This window comes from Pseudophryne corroboree, chromosome 1, assembly GCF_028390025.1.
Source record: "Pseudophryne corroboree isolate aPseCor3 chromosome 1, aPseCor3.hap2, whole genome shotgun sequence".
NCBI classification, from domain to species: domain Eukaryota; kingdom Metazoa; phylum Chordata; class Amphibia; order Anura; family Myobatrachidae; genus Pseudophryne; species Pseudophryne corroboree.
The window spans coordinates 8,228,027-8,251,039 of NC_086444.1; the positions used below are offsets into that span (position 1 = coordinate 8,228,027).

The 23,013-nt window shown below is 47.8% G+C and overlaps 1 protein-coding gene across 1 annotated transcript in view; it reads left to right on the plus strand.

Annotated features, from left to right (window-relative positions):
* LOC134932247 (dual specificity testis-specific protein kinase 1-like) overlaps nucleotides 1–23,013 on the plus strand; it is a 93,078-nt gene that overhangs the window by 67,855 nt on the left and 2,210 nt on the right. Inside the window, exons 3-4 of the mRNA XM_063926506.1 lie at nucleotides 11,826–11,947; nucleotides 12,139–12,187. Of these exons, the coding sequence (XP_063782576.1) occupies nucleotides 11,826–11,947; nucleotides 12,139–12,187 (171 nt within the window). The remainder of the gene's footprint in view (nucleotides 1–11,825; nucleotides 11,948–12,138; nucleotides 12,188–23,013) is intronic.

The window sequence follows — 23,013 nt, forward strand, 5'->3', positions numbered from 1 at the left end:
ACAACATTCTATAGATAGATAAATACAACATTCTATAGATAGATAAATACAACATTCTATGGATAGAAATATAGAATATTCTATAGATAGATAGATAGATACAACATTCTATAGATAGATACAACATTGTATAGATAAATAGATATATAGATACAACATTCTATAGATAGATAACTAGATACAACATTCTGTAGATAGATATATACAACATTCTATAGATCAATAGATACCACATTCTATGGATAGAAATATAGAATATTCTATAGATAGATAGATACAACAGTCTATAGATAGATACAACATTCTATAGAGAGATACAACATTCTATAGATAGATAGATAGATAGATAGACACAACAGTTTATAGATAGATACAACATTCTATAGATAGATAGATACAACATTCTATAGATAGATAGATACAACATTCTATAGATAGATACAACATTCTATGGATAGAAATATAGAATATTATATAGATAGATACAACATTCTATAGATAGATAGATACAACATTATATAGATAGATAGATAGATAGATACAACATTCTATAGATAGATAGATAAAACATTCTATGGATAGAAATATAGAATATTCTATAGATAGATAGATAGATAGATACAACAGTCTATAGATAGATACAACATTCTATAGATAGATAGATACAACATTTTATAGATAGATAGATAGATAGATACAACATTCTATAGATAGATAGCTAGATACAACATTCTATAGATAGATACAACATTCTATAGATAGATAGATACAACATTCGATAGATAGATAGATAGATAGATAGATACAACATTCTATAGATCGATAGATACAATATTCTATGGATAGAAATATAGAATATTCTATAGATAGATAGATACAACATTCTATAGAGAGAAACATAGAATATTCTATAGATAGATACAACATTCTATAGATAGATACAACATTCGATAGATAGATAGATAGATAGATAGATAGATAGATAGATACAACATTCTATAGATCGATAGATACAATATTCTATGGATAGAAATATAGAATATTCTATAGATAGATAGATACAACATTCTATAGAGAGAAACATAGAATATTCTATAGATAGATACAACATTCTATAGATAGATACAACATTCGATAGATAGATAGATAGATAGATACAACATTCTATAGAGAGAAACATAGAATATTCTATAGATAGATACAACATTCTATAGATAGATACAACATTCGATAGATAGATAGATAGATAGATAGATACAACATTCTATAGATCGATAGATACAACATTCTATGGATAGAAATATAGAATATTCGATAGATAGATAGATAGGTAGATGGATACAACATTCTATAGATAGAAACATAGAATATTCTATAGATAGATACAACATTCTATAGATAGAAACATAGAATATTCTATAGATAGATACAACATTCTATAGACAGAAAGATAGAATATTCTATAGATAGATGTGGATTGATAGATGTGAGTTACGTTATTGGTCGCACAGATGTGCCTCAGGAGTCTATATATAGATAGATAGATAGATAGATAGATAGATAGATACATACAACCTTCTATAGATAGATAGTTAGATACAACCTTCTATAGATAAATAGATACAACCTTCGATAGATAGATAGATACAACATTCTATAGATAGATAGATAGATACAACATTCTATAGATAGATACAACATTCTATGGATAGAAATATAGAATATTCTATAGATAGATACAACAGTCTAGATACAACATTCTATAGATAGATAGATAGATACAACATTCTATAGATAGATAGATACAACATTCTATAGATAGATAGATACAACATTCTATAGATCGATAGATACAACATTCTATGGATTGAAATATATAATATTCTATATATAGATAGATACAGCATTCTATAGTTAGATAGATACAACATTCTATAGTAAGAAACATAGAATATTCTATAGATAGATAGATAGATACAACCTTCTATAGATAAATAGATACAACCTTCGATAGATAGATAGATAGATACAACATTCTATAGATAGATAGATAGATACAACATTCTATAGATAGATACAACATTCTATGGATAGAAATATAGAATATTCTATAGATAGATACAACAGTTTAGATACAACATTCTATAGATAGATACAACATTCTATAGATAGATAGATACAACATTCTATAGATAGATAGATACAACATTCTATAGATCGATAGATACAACATTCTATGGATAGAAATATATAATATCCTATATGGATACAGCATTCTATAGTTAGATAGATACAACATTCTATAGTAAGAAACATAGAATATTCTATAGATAGATAGATACAACATTCTATAGATAGATACAACATTCTATAGATAGAAAGATAGAATATTCTGTAGATAGATACAACATTCGATAGATACAACATTCTATAGATAGAAACATAGAATATTCTATAGATAGATACAACATTCTATAGATAGAAAGATATAATATTCTATAGATAGATAGAATATTCTATAGATAGATGTGGATTGATAGATGTGAGTTACATTATTGGTCACACAGATGTGCCTCAGGAGTCTATAGATAGATAGATAGATGGATAGATAGATACAACCTTCTTTAGGTAGATAGATAGATACATAGATACAACCTTCTATAGATAGATAGATAGATAGATAGATAGATACAACCTTAGATAGATAGATATATAGATAGAAAGATAGATACAACATTCTATAGATAGATAGATAGATACAACATTCTATGGATAGAAATATAGAATATTCTATAGATAGATAGATACAACAGTCTATAGATAGATACAACATTCTATAGATAGAAAGATAGATACAACATTCTATAGATAGAAAGATAGAATATTCTATAGATAGATAGAATATTCTATAGATAGATGTGGATTGATAGATGCGAGTTACGTTATTGGTCGCACAGATGTGCCTCAGGAGTCTATATATAGATAGATAGATAGATAGATAGATACAACCTTCTATAGATATAGATAGATACAACCTTCTATAGATATAGATAGATACAACCTTCTATAGATAGATAGATAGATAGATAGATAGATAGATAGATAGATACAACCTTCTATAGATAGATAGATAGTTAGATACAACATTCTATAGACAGGTAGATAGATACAACCTTCGATAGATATATAGATAGATAGATACAACCTTCTATAGATAGATACAACATTCTATAGATAGATAGATAGTGTGGCCGGAGAGACTAACCAGCCACACGTGTAATGGCGGCCGCAACACTGAAGGGGTTAACCCCTAGTGCCTGGCACCATTAGGAGGACGCTTGGCTCCACTTTTAAACTGTGCACTGGCGCTAGTCGCCATCTTTAAATTTATTGTGGGTGCTAGGCACCGGGTATTTTAAAATATGTTTAATACTGTGTCATATGTTATATCGCTGCGCAGTGCGCAGTTGGAGAATGATGAACTGATGGATACGGCACTTATGAGGAAAGTACAAGGTATTTTGTTTCTAAAAAGGCCTTGAAAATAGTTTGTGAGACACTTTTTGCATAGGAAGTTGTATGGTAATTGTCCTAGCTCCAGACTTGCTATGTACAAGTAAGTGTCAATTAGCCGGCCTCTTGGTGGCCAAACATCTTTGAAATGCAAACGAAGGTGGAAGGAAGACTGTTTGTTGTGTTGAAGCCTTTCCTGTTGTACTCCCAAACACTGGGTTTGCCTGGAGATGTGAATGAGACAAAAACATTTGTATTTTGAAGCTATGTGATAAATTTATCAATGGCGAAGTGTAAACTCCCAGGTGGTAGGAATTGGAGTTTAAATTATACAAAACTTTGTGTGTGCCAGGAAGGAGGAAATTGTTTTATTTATTTATTTGTATTTTGTAAAATTTCCTGATTGGATGGAAATTACTCAGGGGGGACATGACCCTCTGTGGTACTGTGTGGAAAATTTACATAAAAAGGAGGCCTGCGTGCCTCCAGAGTGTATTATACCGGGTTCACTACGGCTGGCCGGCGGTCGGGCTCCCGGCGACCAGCATCCCGGCGCCGGGAGCCCGACCGCCGGCTTACCGACAGCTTGGCGAGCGCAAATGAGCCCCTTGCGGGCTCGCTGCGCTCGCCACGCTACGGGCACGGTGGCGCGCTACGCGCGCCACACTATTTTATTCTCCCTCTATGGGGGTCGTGGACCCCCACGAGGGAAAATAATTGTCGGTATTCCGGCTGTCGGGCTCCCGGCGCCGGTATACTGAGCGCCGGGAGCCCGACCGCCGGCAAACAGAAGACCACCCTATTATACCAACTACTTTCTGCTGTGAACATCTTGCTGTATGCTGTTTCCCCTAACACTAGGGAAGAGTTCTCATTAGAACTATTTATTGGCATTAAAACATCATCTGCCTCAAGAAGATTGCGTCATCTTGTGACCTGCAGGCCTATGCAAAACATAGCCCCGTTCACCGGCTGTCTAGGGTGAATCAGCGTCTCCAAGTTCCGCCTTCCGCCAGCTACCGGTAGCGGCCTAGTCAGGTGACTAGTGGGGATTCGTCAACACCACACAGGTGTGGTAAGGCAGCGTGTCGGCACATACAGAGCAGAACCGTGGTTCCAAACGCCACGGCAGGTTAGGAGTTTGGTGGTGGCAGCATAAACCCACCCACAGCGCAGTGGGTGGAGTCAGTAACATGCGGTTACTGATGGTAAGCGGGAATCCCCTATGTGGTCAGGTCCCGTGTGACCTAAGCATCCATTCTGTGTACTGGGGACGAGACCGTCCGGTCACAGATAGATACAACATTCTATAGATAGATAGATAGATACAACCTTCGATAGATAGATAGATAGATAGATAGATACAACATTCTATAGATAGATATATACAACATTCTATAGATAGATAGATAGATAGATACAACATTCGATAGATAGATAGATAGATAGATAGATACAACAGTCTATAGATAGATACAACATTCTATAGATAGATAGATACAACATTCTATAGATAGATAGATACAACATTCTATAGATAGATAGATAGATGCACCACTCTATAGATAGATAGATAGATAGATAGATAGATACAACATTCTTTAGATAGATACAACATTCTATGGATAGAAATATAGAATATTCTATAGATAGATAGATACAACATTCTATAGTTAGATAGATACAACATTCTATAGATAGAAACATAGAATATTCTATAGATAGATAGATACAGCAATCTATAGATAGATACATACAACATTCTATAGATAGAAAGATAGAATATTCTATAGATAGATACAACATTCTGTAGATAGATAGATACAACATTCTATAGATAGAAAGATAGAATATTCTATAGATAGATACAACATTCTATAGATAGATAGATACAACATTCTATAGATAGAAAGATAGAATATTCTATAGATAGATACAACATTCTATAGATAGATAGATACAACATTCTATAGATAGAAAGATAGAATATTCTATAGATAGATACAACATTCTATAGATAGAAAGATAGAATATTCTATTGATAGATGTGCGTTACGTTATTGGTCGCACAGATGTGCCTCAGGCAGTGAAGGACTCCATTTTGAATAATTAGCAGGTCCCACAGTCGCGCTCTCTGTCACTGACCTGTGTGCATCTGCCAATAGCAGCCTTCAGTGTCTTCCCAACCAGTCACTGCCTGAGACCTCCATCCTTCTCTCCCTGCCCACCAGCACTCGGTACGGATAGCCAGCAGTGTGTTTACAATCGATGGTGAAATGGCTGGTAACCATCGATGGTTGCAGACTATGCAATAACTGACCATCGATGGTTTCAGCAACCAATGGTCATCCCTGTTCATTCACTGAATGGCCCGTGAGCCAACCAGAACTTGGGGCTTTGTGGGTGTCAGGGGCGGAGCTAAGCTCCACGTCCAGGCACCTTGTGGAAAAGAAAAAGCATCAGGTGGCAAAAGTAGTCACCATCGGCCAAAAACCATCGATGATTTGGAATCTTGGTTGATGGCCGTCCCTAGGCCTTGGAATCCAGCTCCTCTCACAAGTATCTACAGCCCGTCTCCATCAACCACCTTGTGACTTTCCTGGCTGCGGCAGTGTCGGTGCTACCTACACTTACCCCCAGCACTGCCCCAGTATTGCCTGCCCCCAGTACTGCCGCAACTGCTATTTACCCCTACTACCAGCACTGCCCCAGTATTAGCTGCCCCCAGTACTGCCGCAACTGCTATTTACCCCTACTACCAGTACTGCCCCAGTATTGCCTGCCCCCAGTACTGCCGCAACTGCTATTTACCCTTACTACCAGTACTGCCCCAGTATTGCCTGCCCCCAGTACTGCTGCAACTGCTATTTACCCCTACTACCAGTACTGCCCCAGTATTGCCTGCCCCCAGTACTGCTGCAACTGCTATTTACCCCTACTACCAGTACTGCCCCAGTATTGCCTGCCCCCAGTACTGCCGCAAATGCTATTTACCCCTACTACCAGTACTGCCCCAGTATTGCCTGCCCCCAGTACTGCCGCAACTGCTATTTACCCCTACTACCAGCACTGCCCCAGTATTGCCTGCCCCCAGTACTGCCGCAACTGCTATTTACCCCTACTACCAGTACTGCCCCAGTATTGCCTGCCCCCAGTACTGCTGCAACTGCTATTTACCCCTACTACCAGTACTGCCCCAGTATTGCCTGCCCCCAGTACTGCTGCAACTGCTATTTACCCCTACTACCAGCACTGCCCCAGTATTGCCTGCCCCCAGTACTGCTGCAACTGCTATTTACCCCTACTACCAGTACTGCCCCAGTATTGCCTGCCCCCAGTACTGTCGCAACTGCTATTTACCCCTACTACCAGCACTGCCCCAGTATTGCCTGCCCCCAGTACTGCCGCAACTGCTATTTACCCCTACTACCAGTACTGCCCCAGTATTGCCTGCCCCCAGTACTGCTGCAACTGCTATTTACCCCTACTACCAGTACTGCCCCAGTATTGCCTGCCCCCAGTACTGTCGCAACTGCTATTTACCCCTACTACCAGCACTGCCCCAGTATTGCCTGCCCCCAGTACTGCCGCAACTGCTATTTACCCCTACTACCAGCACTGCCCCAGTATTGCCTGCCCCCAGTACTGCCGCAACTGCTATTTACCCCTACTACCAGTACTGCCCCAGTATTGCCTGCCCCCAGTACTGCTGCAACTGCTATTTACCCCTACTACCAGTACTGCCCCAGTATTGCCTGCCCCCAGTACTGCTGCAACTGCTATTTACCCCTACTACCAGCACTGCCCCAGAATTGCCTGCCCCCAGTACTGCTGCAACTGCTATTTACCCCTACTACCAGTACTGCCCCAGTATTGCCTGCCCCCAGTACTGTCGCAACTGCTATTTACCCCTACTACCAGCACTGCCCCAGTATTGCCTGCCCCCAGTACTGCCGCAACTGCTATTTACCCCTACTACCAGCACTGCCCCAGTATTGCCTGCCCCCAGTACTGCCGCAACTGCTATTTACCCCTACTACCAGCACTGCCCCAGTATTGCCTGCCCCCAGTACTGCTGCAACTGCTATTTACCCCTACTACCAGTATTGCCCCAGTATTTTCTGCCCCCCAGTACTGCTGCAACTGCTATTTACCCCTACTACCAGTACTGCCCCAGTATTGCCTGCCCCCAGTACTGCTGCAACTGCTATTTACCCCTACTACCAGCACTGCCCCAGTATTGCCTGCCCCCAGTACTGCTGCAACTGCTATTTACCCCTACTACCAGTACTGCCCCAGTATTGTCTGCCCCCAGTACTGCTGCAACTGCTATTTACCCCTACTACCAGTACTGCCCCAGTATTGTCTGCCCCCCAGTACTGCTGCAACTGCTATTTACCCCTACTACCAGTACTGCCCCAGTATTGTCTGCCCCCCAGTACTGCTGCAACTGCTATTTACCCCTACTACCAGTACTGCCCCAGTATTGCCTGCCCCCAGTACTGCTGCAACTGCTATTTACCCCTACTACCAGCACTGCCCCAGTATTGCCTGCCCCCAGTACTGCTGCAACTGCTATTTACCCCTACTACCAGTACTGCCCCAGTATTGCCTGCCCCAGTACTGCTGCAACTGCTATTTACCCCTACTACCAGTACTGCCCCAGTATTGCCTGCCCCAGTACTGCTGCAACTGCTATTTACCCCTACTACCAGTACTGCCCCAGTATTGCCTGCCCCCAGTACTGCTGCAACTGCTATTTACCCCTACTACCAGTACTGCCCCAGGTGCTACCTACCTCTACCACCTCCAAAACCCCAGCACTACCTGTGACCCCCTCCTCGCCCCCAACTTGTCCCAACTGCTGTCTTCAGTTACCCCCCTCTACCCCCAGTTCTACCGCAACTGCTGCCGGCCCCACCCACCATGATATGTGATGGGACCCAGAAACAGTGGAGTAGGACCCAATTTTTGAGGTGTACCTGGGACCCACAATTTTTTCCGCTCAGTGTGATCGTTGATTGTGCAGTGACAGGTGGGCGCCATGATGCCCCACCTCTCCCATCCGGTCCCCACGCTCTGGTGTGGTGTATCATCTACGTGTGCGTTATGTGATGGTAGTGCCGCGCGCTGTGTGCGCTGTGATTGCTGCACCATGTGACAGGCGCTGTGTAGCCCTATGGGGTATTGTGTTACAGAAGGAAAAGACTGCGTCTAAATTGGTACAAGTTATATATTTGTTGCTCTGCTTCTCAATACCACAGAAGACATTTATTATATAATACATAGAAAGAGGAGCGACACACAGTTGAATTCCGCATAGAGGGGTATATTTTTTTTAGCATTGCATATATAGGTAACAGAGTGGTTAGCATTGCATATATGGGGTAGAACAATATGCTAGGGTCATGGATTTCATTTCACTTAGGCCCTGTTTGTGTGGAGTTTGTATGTTCTCCCCATGTCTGCACGGGTTCCCTTCCGCAACGTTCAGAAACATACTGTACCGGTGATCTCTGATACAGGTCATTATATGGCGAAACTGTGCGCCTGCGCTGGGTCCTTGTCAGGACTGTACATGTCCCTAGTGTTCCTTCTAGGCTGTTTCAGCAGGGTGCTGCACCCTGCCCATTTTTGAAATGTGAAAAAGCACCCTGCCCTTTCTTAGTGCACCCTGCAGGACCATAAATCCGCCCCCTTGTATACAGAATGTAACAGTCAGAGTGCATGTTCCAATGTTGTCGTCTACTCCTTGCCCACCTCTGAAATTGGAACACAATTTCTATCCTTAGCCAGCTGGATGGCAGAGGAGGCACTGTAAATAACACAGCACTCTGATAAAGAGGGAAAGAACAGGGTAAGCAGTGAGCATGTACTGCTTACAGTATTTCCCTAGTAGAGCAGACTTATTTTTTTCCTATATATATTTTAACCCATTGTTTAACTTTTCTGTTTTATAACGCATACGGATTATTACTACTTCAGCACTGGAAAAGACATTTATAATTATCTACTCATGTATATGCTACAGCCGATCTTTCAAGAAGGCTGGACATATACAGTATGTTTCTCAGTACAGATATTAGGTGTCTTATATGTATGCATGGGTATATGATTTACTAAGGGCAAAATGTATGTACAAAAACTATAAACATATGCGCTATGCTTTGTGCGTACTGGAGGACGCCAGACCTCTTCTTACACCCACATTTCCATACTACTGTAAGTTATAGTTTACATCTGTGGTTTATTCCCTTCCGGCCTGGTGATTATAATAATACATCTATGGTTTATTTCCCGCCTGGTGATTATAATAATACATCTATGGTTTATTTCCCGCTTGGTGATTATAATAATACATCTATGGTTTATTTCCCGCTTGGTGATTATAATAATACATCTATGGTTTATTTCCCGCTTGGTGATTATAATAATACATCTATGGTTTATTTCCCTCTTGGTGATTATAATAATACATCTATGGTTTATTTCCCGCTTGATGATTATAATAATACATCTATGGTTTATTTCCCGCTTGATGATTATAATAATACATCTATGGTTTATTTCCCGCTTGGTGATTATAATAATTCATCTATGGTTCATTTACCGCCTGGTGATTATAATAATATATATGTGGTTTATTTCCTGCCTGGAGATTAAAATAATAAATCTATGGTTTATTTCCCACTTTGTGATTATAATAATACATCTATGGTTTATTTCCCGCCTGGTGATTATAATTATACACCTATTAGTGTTCACACTAGGCTGTTTTAGCAGGGCGTTGCGCCCTGCCGGAATTTTAAGGGGCAAAATGTGCGCTGCCCCTTTTGCGGCGCCCTGCATATACTACCTGCCCGTTGCTGTTGTGTGAATAGATGCCGCATGCAGGCGCATGGCATCTATTCACATTCAATTGAGAGCTTGGGGGAAGCCCAGCACCTCCGTCAGTGCTGGGACGCGCCCACGAGTGACGCGACTGGCTGGCCACGCCCCCACTAGTGATTTCAAGGAGGCGGGCCTCCCAGGCTGGCCACACCCACTTTATGTGCATAAAGTGACCCCACAGCACCGGCGCCCTACCCCCAAAAAATTTCTTCCCGCCTGGTGATTATAATTACACATCTGTGATTTATTCTCTTCCCGCCTGGTGATTATAATTATGCATCTGTGGTTTATTCTCTTCCCGCCTGGTGATTATAATTATACATCTGTGGTTTATTCTCTTCCCGCCTGGTGATTATAATTATACATCTGTGGTTTATTCTCTTCCCGCCTGGTGATTATAATTATACATCTGTGGTTTATTCTCTTCCCGCCTGGTGATTATAATTATACATCTGTGGTTTATTCTCTTCCCGCCTGGTAATTATAATTATACATCTGGGGTTTATTTAGTTTCCGCCTGGTGATTATAATTATACATCTGTTGTTTATTCTCTTCCCGCCTGGTGATTATAATTATACATCTGTGGTTTATTCTCTTCCCGCCTGGTGATTATAATTATACATCTGTGATTTATTGTCTTCCCGCCTGGTGATTATAATTATACATCTGTGGTTTATTCTCTTCCCGCCTGGTGATTATAATTATACATCTGGGGTTTATTTAGTTTCCGCCTGGTGATTATAATTATACATCTGTGGTTTATTCTCTTCCCGCCTGGTGATTATAATTATACATCTGTGGTTTATTCTCTTCCCGCCTGGTGATTATATTTATACATCTGTGATTTATTGTCTTCCCGCCTGGTGATTATAATTATACATCTGTGATTTATTGTCTTCCCGCCTGGTGATTATAATTATACATCTGTGGTTTATTCTCTTCCCACCTCGTGATTATAATTCTACATCTGGGGTTTATTTAGTTCCCGCCTGGTGATTATAATTATACATCTGTGGTTTATTGTCTTCCCGCCTGGTGATTATAATTATACATCTGTGATTTATTGTCTTCCCGCCTGGTGATTATAATTATACATCTGTGATTTATTCTCTTCCCGCCTGGTGATTATAATTATACATCTGTGGTTTATTCTCTTCCCGCCTGGTGATTATAATTATACATCTGTGGTTTATTCTCTTTCCGCCTGGTGATTATAATTATACATCTGTGGTTTATTGTCTTCCCGCCTGGTGATTATAATTATACATCTGTGGTTTATTCTCTTTCCGCCTGGTGATTATAATTATACATCTGTGATTTATTGTCTTCCCGCCTGGTGATTATATTTATACATCTGTGGTTTATTGTCTTCCCGCCTGGTGATTATAATTATACATCTGCGGTTGTTTTCCTTTCCCAGGTGCGGCACCGTCAGTCCGGCCAGATCATGGTGCTGAAGATGAACAAGATGATGAGTAACCGGGCGAACATGCTGCGGGAAGTGCAGCTGATGAACCGGTTGTGTCACCCCAACATCCTGAGGTAAATACCCCCCCCCCCCCTCCCCGCCTTCCTCCTGCCTGGCTATAGCTACTGGTCCGTTACCACTGCGGTAATCCTGGACCGCTGTAAACACGATGCGGGCTCCTAGCCACCGAGCCACAGGTATGGTACGTGTCACGTGTGTGGTCACACCAGGGGCTACTAATGGTTCCTCTGCCTTTCTCTCCTAGGTTCATGGGTGTATGTGTCCAGCAGGGACAGCTGCACGCTCTGACCGAGGTAAGTGTACATCAGGGCAGACAGAGAGGTGTGGAAGGGCAGGAGCTACATACTCAGCACAGGGCCTGATACAGGGCAGATAGAGAGGTGTGGAAGGGCAGGAGCTACATACTCAGCACAGGGCCTGATACAGGGCAGATAGAGAGGTGTGGAAGGGCAGGAGCTACATACTCAGCACAGGGCCTGCTACAGGGCAGATAGAGAGGTGTGGAAGGGCAGGAGCTACATACTCAGCACAGTGCCTGATACAGGGCAGATAGAGAGGTGGGGAAGGGCAGGAGCTACATACACAGCACAGGGCCTGATATAGGGCAGATAGAGAGGTGTGGAAGGGCAGGAGCTACATACTCAGCACAGGGCCTGATACAGGGCAGATAGTGAGGTGTGGAAGGGCAGGAGCTACATACTCAGCACAGGGCCTGATACAGGGCAGATAGAGATGTGTGGAAGGGCAGGAGCTACATACTCAGCACAGGGCCTGATACAGGGCAGAGAGAGAGGAGTGGAAGGGCAGGAGCTACATACTCAGCACAGGGCCTGATACAGGGCAGATAGAGAGGTGTGGAAGGACAGGAGCTACATACTCAGCACAGGGCCTGATACAGGGCAGATAGAGAGGTGTGGAAGGGCAGGAGCTACATACTCAGCACAGGGCCTGATACAGGGCAGATAGAGAGGTGTGGAAGGGCAGGAGCTACATACTCAGCACAGGGCCTGATACAGGGCAGATAGAGAGCTGTGGAAGGGCAGGAGCTACATACTCAGCACAGGGCCTGATACAGGGCAGATAGAGAGCTGTAGAAGGGCAGGAGCTACATACTCAGCACAGGGCCTGATACAGGGCAGATAGAGATGTGTGGAAGGGCAGGAGCTACATACTCAGCACAGGGCCTGATACAGGGCAGATAGAGAGGTGTGGAAGGGCAGGAGCTACATACACAGCACAGGGCCTGATACAGGGCAGATAGAGAGGTGTGGAAGAGCAGGAGCTACATACTCAGCACAGGGCCTGATACAGGGCAGATAGAGAGATGTGGAAGGGCAGGAGCTACATACTCAGCACAGGGCCTGATACAGGGCAGATAGAGAGGTGTGGAAGGGCAGGAGCTACATACTCAGCACAGGGCCTGATACAGGGCAGATAGAGATGTGTGGAAGGGCAGGAGCTACATACTCAGCACAGGGCCTGATACAGGGCAGATAGAGAGGTGTGGAAGGGCAGGAGCTACATACTCAGCACAGGGCCTGATACAGGGCAGATAGAGAGGTGTGGAAGGGCAGGAGCTACATACTCAGCACAGGGCCTGATACAGGGCAGATAGAGAGGTGTGGAAGGGCAGGAGCTACATACTCAGCACAGGACCTGATACAGGGCAGATAGAGAGGTGGGGAAGGGCAGGAGCTACATACTCAGCACAGGACCTGATACAGGGCAGATAGAGGTGTGGAAGGGCAGGAGCTACATACTCAGCACAGGACCTGATACAGGGCAGATAGAGGTGTGGAAGGGCAGGAGCTACATACTCAGCACAGGGCCTGATACAGGGCAGATAGAGATGTGTGGAAGGGCAGGAGCTACATACTCAGCACAGGGCCTGATACAGGGCAGATAGAGGGGTGTGGAAGGGCAGGAGCTACATACACAGCACAGGGCCTGATACAGGGCAGATAGAGAGGTGTGGAAGGGCAGGAGCTACATACTCAGCACAGGGCCTGATACAGGGCAGATAGAGAGGAGTGGAAGGGCAGGAGCTTCATACACAGCACAGGGCCTGATACAGGGCAGATAGAGAGGTGTGGAAGGGCAGGAGCTACATACTCAGCACAGGGCCTGATACAGGGCAGATAGAGAGGAGTGGAAGAGCAGGAGCTACATACTCAGCACAGGGCCTGATACAGGGCAGATAGAGAGGTGTGGAAGGGCAGGAGCTACATACTCAGCACAGGACCTGATACAGGGCAGATAGAGAGGAGTGGAAGAGCAGGAGCTACATACTCAGCACAGGGCCTGATACAGGGCAGATAGAGAGGTGTGGAAGGGCAGGAGCTACATACTCAGCACAGGACCTGATACAGGGCAGATAGAGGTGTGGAAGGGCAGGAGCTACATACTCAGCACAGGGCCTGATACAGGGCAGATAGAGATGTGTGGAAGGGCAGGAGCTACATACTCAGCACAGGGCCTGATACAGGGCAGATAGAGGGGTGTGGAAGGGCAGGAGCTACATACACAGCACAGGGCCTGATACAGGGCAGATAGAGAGGTGTGGAAGGGCAGGAGCTACATACTCAGCACAGGGCCTGATACAGGGCAGATAGAGAGGAGTGGAAGGGCAGGAGCTTCATACACAGCACAGGGCCTGATACAGGGCAGATAGAGAGGTGTGGAAGGGCAGGAGCTACATACTCAGCACAGGGCCTGATACAGGGCAGATAGAGAGGTGTGGAAGGGCAGGAGCTACATACTCAGCACAGGGCCTGATACAGGGCAGATAGAGAGGAGTGGAAGAGCAGGAGCTACATACTCAGCACAGGGCCTGATACAGGGCAGATAGAGAGGTGTGAAGGGCAGGAGCTACATACTCAGCACAGGGCCTGATACAGGGCAGATAGAGAGGTGTGGAAGGGCAGGAGCTACATACTCAGCACAGGGCCTGATACAGGGCAGATAGAGAGGTGTGGAAGGGCAGGAGCTACATACTCAGCACAGGGCCTGATACAGGGCAGATAGAGAGGTGTGGAAGGGCAGGAGCTACATACTCAGCACAGGGCCTGATACAGGGCAGATAGAGAGGTGTGGAAGGGCAGGAGCTACATACACAGCACAGGGCCTGATACAGGGCAGATAGAGAGGATTGGAAGGGCAGGAGCTACATACTCTGCACAGGGCCTGATACAGGGCAGATAGAGAGGTGTGGAAGAGCAGGAGCTACATACTCTGCACAGGGCCTGATACAGGGTAGATAGAGAGGTATGGAAGAGCAGGAGCTACATACACAGCACAGGGCCTGATACAGGGCAGATAGAGAGGTGTGGAAGGGCAGGAGCTACATACTCGGCACAGGGCCTGATACAGGGCAGATAGAGAGGTGTGGAAGGGCAGGAGCTACATACTCAGCACAGGGCCTGATACAGGGCAGATAGAGAGGAGTGGAAGGGCAGGAGCTACATACTCGGCACAGGGCCTGAAATAGGGCAGATAGAGAGGTGTGGAAGGGCAGGAGCTACATACTCAGCACAGGGCCTGATACAGGGCAGATAGAGAGGAGTGGAAGGGCAGGAGCTACATACTCAGCACAGGGCCTGATACAGGGCAGATAGAGAGGTGTGGAAGGGCAGGAGCTACATACACAGCGCAGGGCCTGATACAGGGCAGATAGAGAGGAGTAGAAGGGCAGGAGCTACATACTCAGCGCAGGGCCTGATACAGGGCAGATAGAGAGGAGTGGAAGGGCAGGAGCTACATACTCAGCACAGGGCCTGATACAGGGCAGATAGAGAGGAGTGGAAGGGCAGGAGCTACATACTCAGCACAGGGCCTGATACAGGGCAGATAGAGAGGTGTGGAAGGGCAGGAGCTACATACTCGGCACAGGGCCTGATACAGGGCAGATAGAGAGGTGTGGAAGGGCAGGAGCTACATACTCGGCACAGGGCCTGATACAGGGCAGATAGAGAGGTGTGGAAGGGCAAGAGCTACATACTCAGCACAGAGCCTGATACAGGGCAGATAGAGAGGTGTGGAAGGGCAGGAGCTACATACTCAGCACAGTGCCTGATACAGGGCAGATAGAGAGGAGTGGAAGGGCAGGAGCTACATACTCGGCACAGGGCCTGATACAGGGCAGATAGAGAGGTGTGGAAGGGCAGGAGCTACATACTCAGCACAGGGCCTGATACAGGGCAGATAGAGAGGTGTGGAAGGACAGGAGCTACATACTCAGCACAGGGCCTGATACAGGGCAGATAGAGAGGTGTGGAAGGGCAGGAGCTACATACACAGCACAGGGCCTGATACAGGGCAGATAGAGAGGTGTGGAAGAGCAGGAGCTACATACTCAGCACAGGGCCTGATACAGGGCAGATAGAGAGATGTGGAAGGGCAGGAGCTACATACTCAGCACAGGGCCTGATACAGGGCAGATAGAGAGGTGTGGAAGGGCAGGAGCTACATACTCAGCACAGGGCCTGATACAGGGCAGATAGAGATGTGTGGAAGGGCAGGAGCTACATACTCAGCACAGGGCCTGATACAGGGCAGATAGAGAGGTGTGGAAGGGCAGGAGCTACATACTCAGCACAGGGCCTGATACAGGGCAGATAGAGAGGTGTGGAAGGGCAGGAGCTACATACTCAGCACAGGGCCTGATACAGGGCAGATAGAGAGGTGTGGAAGGGCAGGAGCTACATACTCAGCACAGGACCTGATACAGGGCAGATAGAGAGGTGGGGAAGGGCAGGAGCTATATACTCAGCACAGGACCTGATACAGGGCAGATAGAGGTGTGGAAGGGCAGGAGCTACATACTCAGCACAGGACCTGATACAGGGCAGATAGAGGTGTGGAAGGGCAGGAGCTACATACTCAGCACAGGGCCTGATACAGGGCAGATAGAGATGTGTGGAAGGGCAGGAGCTACATACTCAGCACAGGGCCTGATACAGGGCAGATAGAGGGGTGTGGAAGGGCAGGAGCTACATACACAGCACAGGGCCTGATACAGGGCAGATAGAGAGGTGTGGAAGGGCAGGAGCTACATACTCAGCACAGGGCCTGATACAGGGCAGATAGAGAGGAGTGGAAGGGCAGGAGCTTCATACACAGCACAGGGCCTGATACAGGGCAGATAGAGAGGTGTGGAAGGGCAGGAGCTACATACTCAGCACAGGGCCTGATACAGGGCAGATAGAGAGGAGTGGAAGAGCAGGAGCTACATACTCAGCACAGGGCCTGATACAGGGCAGATAGAGAGGTGTGGAAGGGCAGGAGCTACATACTCAGCACAGGACCTGATACAGGGCAGATAGAGAGGAGTGGAAGAGCAGGAGCTACATACTCAGCACAGGACCTGATACAGGGCAGATAGAGGTGTGGAAGGGCAGGAGCTACATACTCAGCACAGGGCCTGATACAGGGCAGATAGAGATGTGTGGAAGGGCAGGAGCTACATACTCAGCACAGGGCCTGATACAGGGCAGATAGAGGGGTGTGGAAGGGCAGGAGCTACATACACAGCACAGGGCCTGATACAGGGCAGATAGAGAGGTGTGGAAGGGCAGGAGCTACATACTCAGCACAGGGCCTGATACAGGGCAGATAGAGAGGAGTGGAAGGGCAGGAGCTTCATACACAGCACAGGGCCTGATACAGGGCAGATAGAGAGGTGTGGAAGGGCAGGAGCTACATACTCAGCACAGGGCCTGATACAGGGCAGATAGAGAGGTGTGGAAGGGCAGGAGCTACATACTCAGCACAGGGCCTGATACAGGGCAGATAGAGAGGAGTGGAAGAGCAGGAGCTACATACTCAGCACAGGGCCTGATACAGGGCAGATAGAGAGGTGTGAAGGGCAGGAGCTACATACTCAGCACAGGGCCTGATACAGGGCAGATAGAGAGGTGTGGAAGGGCAGGAGCTACATACTCAGCACAGGGCCTGATACAGGGCAGATAGAGAGGTGTGGAAGGGCAGGAGCTACATACTCAGCACAGGGCCTGATACAGGGCAGATAGAGAGGTGTGGAAGGGCAGGAGCTACATACTCAGCACAGGGCCTGATACAGGGCAGATAGAGAGGTGTGGAAGGGCAGGAGCTACATACACAGCACAGGGCCTGATACAGGGCAGATATAGAGGATTGGAAGGGCAGGAGCTACATACTCTGCACAGGGCCTGATACAGGGCAGATAGAGAGGTGTGGAAGAGCAGGAGCTACATACTCTGCACAGGGCCTGATACAGGGTAGATAGAGAGGTATGGAAGAGCAGGAGCTACATACTCAGCACAGGGCCTGATACAGGGCAGATAGAGAGGTGTGGAAGGGCAGGAGCTACATACTCGGCACAGGGCCTGATACAGGGCAGATAGAGAGGTGTGGAAGGGCAGGAGCTACATACTCAGCACAGGGCCTGATACAGGGCAGATAGAGAGGAGTGGAAGGGCAGGAGCTACATACTCGGCACAGGGCCTGAAATAGGGCAGATAGAGAGGTGTGGAAGGGCAGGAGCTACATACTCAGCACAGGGCCTGATACAGGGCAGATAGAGAGGAGTGGAAGGGCAGGAGCTACATACTCAGCACAGGGCCTGATACAGGGCAGATAGAGAGGTGTGGAAGGGCAGGAGCTACATACACAGCGCAGGGCCTGATACAGGGCAGATAGAGAGGAGTAGAAGGGCAGGAGCTACATACTCAGCGCAGGGCCTGATACAGGGCAGATAGAGAGGAGTGGAAGGGCAGGAGCTACATACTCAGCACAGGGCCTGATACAGGGCAGATAGAGAGGAGTGGAAGGGCAGGAGCTACATACTCGGCACAGGGCCTGATACAGGGCAGATAGAGAGGTGTGGAAGGGCAGGAGCTACATACTCGGCACAGGGCCTGATACAGGGCAGATAGAGAGGTGTGGAAGGGCAGGAGCTACATACTCGGCACAGGGCCTGATACAGGGCAGATAGAGAGGTGTGGAAGGGCAGGAGCTACATACTCAGCACAGGGCCGGATACAGGGCAGATAGAGAGGTGTGGAAGAGCAGGAGCTACATACTCAGCACAGAGCCTGATACAGGGCAGATAGAGAGGTGTGGAAGGGCAGGAGCTACATACTCAGCACAGGGCCTGATACAGGGCAGATAGAGAGGTGTGGAAGGGCAGGAGCTACATACTCAGCACAGGGCCTGATACAGGGCAGATAGAGAGGAGTGGAAGGGCAGGAGCTTCATACACAGCACAGGGCCTGATACAGGGCAGATAGAGAGGTGTGGAAGGGCAGGAGCTACATACTCAGCACAGGGCCTGATACAGGGCAGATAGAGAGGAGTGGAAGAGCAGGAGCTACATACTCAGCACAGGGCCTGATACAGGGCAGATAGAGAGGTGTGGAAGGGCAGGAGCTACATACTCAGCACAGGACCTGATACAGGGCAGATAGAGAGGAGTGGAAGAGCAGGAGCTACATACTCAGCACAGGGCCTGATACAGGGCAGATAGAGAGGTGTGGAAGGGCAGGAGCTACATACTCAGCACAGGACCTGATACAGGGCAGATAGAGGTGTGGAAGGGCAGGAGCTACATACTCAGCACAGGGCCTGATACAGGGCAGATAGAGATGTGTGGAAGGGCAGGAGCTACATACTCAGCACAGGGCCTGATACAGGGCAGATAGAGGGGTGTGGAAGGGCAGGAGCTACATACACAGCACAGGGCCTGATACAGGGCAGATAGAGAGGTGTGAAGGGCAGGAGCTACATACTCAGCACAGGGCCTGATACAGGGCAGATAGAGAGGTGTGGAAGGGCAGGAGCTACATACTCAGCACAGGGCCTGATACAGGGCAGATAGAGAGGTGTGGAAGGGCAGGAGCTACATACTCAGCACAGGGCCTGATACAGGGCAGATAGAGAGGTGTGGAAGGGCAGGAGCTACATACTCAGCACAGGGCCTGATACAGGGCAGATAGAGAGGTGTGGAAGGGCAGGAGCTACATACTCAGCACAGGACCTGATACAGGGCAGATAGAGAGGTGGGGAAGGGCAGGAGCTACATACTCAGCACAGGACCTGATACAGGGCAGATAGAGGTGTGGAAGGGCAGGAGCTACATACTCAGCACAGGACCTGATACTGGGCAGATAGAGGTGTGGAAGGGCAGGAGCTACATACTCAGCACAGGGCCTGATACAGGGCAGATAGAGATGTGTGGAAGGGCAGGAGCTACATACTCAGCACAGGGCCTGATACAGGGCAGATAGAGGGGTGTGGAAGGGCAGGAGCTACATACACAGCACAGGGCCTGATACAGGGCAGATAGAGAGGTGTGGAAGGGCAGGAGCTACATACTCAGCACAGGGCCTGATACAGGGCAGATAGAGAGGAGTGGAAGGGCAGGAGCTTCATACACAGCACAGGGCCTGATACAGGGCAGATAGAGAGGTGTGGAAGGGCAGGAGCTACATACTCAGCACAGGGCCTGATACAGGGCAGATAGAGAGGAGTGGAAGAGCAGGAGCTACATACTCAGCACAGGGCCTGATACAGGGCAGATAGAGAGGTGTGGAAGGGCAGGAGCTACATACTCAGCACAGGACCTGATACAGGGCAGATAGAGAGGAGTGGAAGAGCAGGAGCTACATACTCAGCACAGGGCCTGATACAGGGCAGATAGAGAGGTGTGGAAGGGCAGGAGCTACATACTCAGCACAGGACCTGATACAGGGCAGATAGAGGTGTGGAAGGGCAGGAGCTACATACTCAGCACAGGGCCTGATACAGGGCAGATAGAGATGTGTGGAAGGGCAGGAGCTACATACTCAGCACAGGGCCTGATACAGGGCAGATAGAGGGGTGTGGAAGGGCAGGAGCTACATACACAGCACAGGGCCTGATACAGGGCAGATAGAGAGGTGTGGAAGGGCAGGAGCTACATACTCAGCACAGGGCCTGATACAGGGCAGATAGAGAGGAGTGGAAGGGCAGGAGCTTCATACACAGCACAGGGCCTGATACAGGGCAGATAGAGAGGTGTGGAAGGGCAGGAGCTACATACTCAGCACAGGGCCTGATACAGGGCAGATAGAGAGGTGTGGAAGGGCAGGAGCTACATACTCAGCACAGGGCCTGATACAGGGCAGATAGAGAGGAGTGGAAGAGCAGGAGCTACATACTCAGCACAGGGCCTGATACAGGGCAGATAGAGAGGTGTGAAGGGCAGGAGCTACATACTCAGCACAGGGCCTGATACAGGGCAGATAGAGAGGTGTGGAAGGGCAGGAGCTACATACTCAGCACAGGGCCTGATACAGGGCAGATAGAGAGGTGTGGAAGGGCAGGAGCTACATACTCAGCACAGGGCCTGATACAGGGCAGATAGAGAGGTGTGGAAGGGCAGGAGCTACATACTCAGCACAGGGCCTGATACAGGGCAGATAGAGAGGTGTGGAAGGGCAGGAGCTACATACACAGCACAGGGCCTGATACAGGGCAGATAGAGAGGATTGGAAGGGCAGGAGCTACATACTCTGCACAGGGCCTGATACAGGGCAGATAGAGAGGTGTGGAAGAGCAGGAGCTACATACTCTGCACAGGGCCTGATACAGGGTAGATAGAGAGGTATGGAAGAGCAGGAGCTACATACTCAGCACAGGGCCTGATACAGGGCAGATAGAGAGGTGTGGAAGGGCAGGAGCTATATACTCGGCACAGGGCCTGATACAGGGCAGATAGAGAGGTGTGGAAGGGCAGGAGCTACATACTCAGCACAGGGCCTGATACAGGGCAGATAGAGAGGAGTGGAAGGGCAGGAGCTACATACTCGGCACAGGGCCTGAAATAGGGCAGATAGAGAGGTGTGGAAGGGCAGGAGCTACATACTCAGCACAGGGCCTGATACAGGGCAGATAGAGAGGAGTGGAAGGGCAGGAGCTACATACTCAGCACAGGGCCTGATACAGGGCAGATAGAGAGGTGTGGAAGGGCAGGAGCTACATACACAGCGCAGGGCCTGATACAGGGCAGATAGAGAGGAGTAGAAGGGCAGGAGCTACATACTCAGCGCAGGGCCTGATACAGGGCAGATAGAGAGGTGTGGAAGGGCAGGAGCTACATACTCAGCACAGGGCATGATACAGGGCAGATAGAGAGGAGTGGAAGGGCAGGAGCTACATACTCGGCACAGGGCCTGAAATAGGGCAGATAGAGAGGTGTGGAAGGGCAGGAGCTACATACTCAGCACAGGGCCTGATACAGGGCAGATAGAGAGGAGTGGAAGGGCAGGAGCTACATACTCAGCACAGGGCCTGATACAGGGCAGATAGAGAGGTGTGGAAGGGCAGGAGCTACATACACAGCGCAGGGCCTGATACAGGGCAGATAGAGAGGAGTAGAAGGGCAGGAGCTACATACTCAGCGCAGGGCCTGATACAGGGCAGATAGAGAGGAGTGGAAGGGCAGGAGCTACATACTCAGCACAGGGCCTGATACAGGGCAGATAGAGAGGAGTGGAAGGGCAGGAGCTACATACTCAGCACAGGGCCTGATACAGGGCAGATAGAGAGGTGTGGAAGGGCAGGAGCTACATACTCGGCACAGGGCCTGATACAGGGCAGATAGAGAGGTGTGGAAGGGCAGGAGCTACATACTCGGCACAGGGCCTGATACAGGGCAGATAGAGAGGTGTGGAAGGGCAGGAGCTACATACTCAGCACAGGGCCGGATACAGGGCAGATAGAGAGGTGTGGAAGGGCAGGAGCTACATACTCAGCACAGAGCCTGATACAGGGCAGATAGAGAGGTGTGGAAGGGCAGGAGCTACATACTCAGCACAGTGCCTGATACAGGGCAGATAGAGAGGAGTGGAAGGGCAGGAGCTACATACTCAGCACAGGGCCTGATACAGGTCAGATAGAGAGGTGTGGAAGGGCAGGAGCTACATACTCAGCACAGGGCCTGATACAGGGCAGATAGAGAGGAGTGGAAGGGCCGGAGCTACATACTCAGCACAGGGCCTGATACAGGTCAGATAGAGAGGTGTGGAAGGGCAGGAGCTACATACTCAGCACAGGGCCTGATACAGGGCAGATAGAGAGGTGTGGAAGGGCAGGAGCTACATAC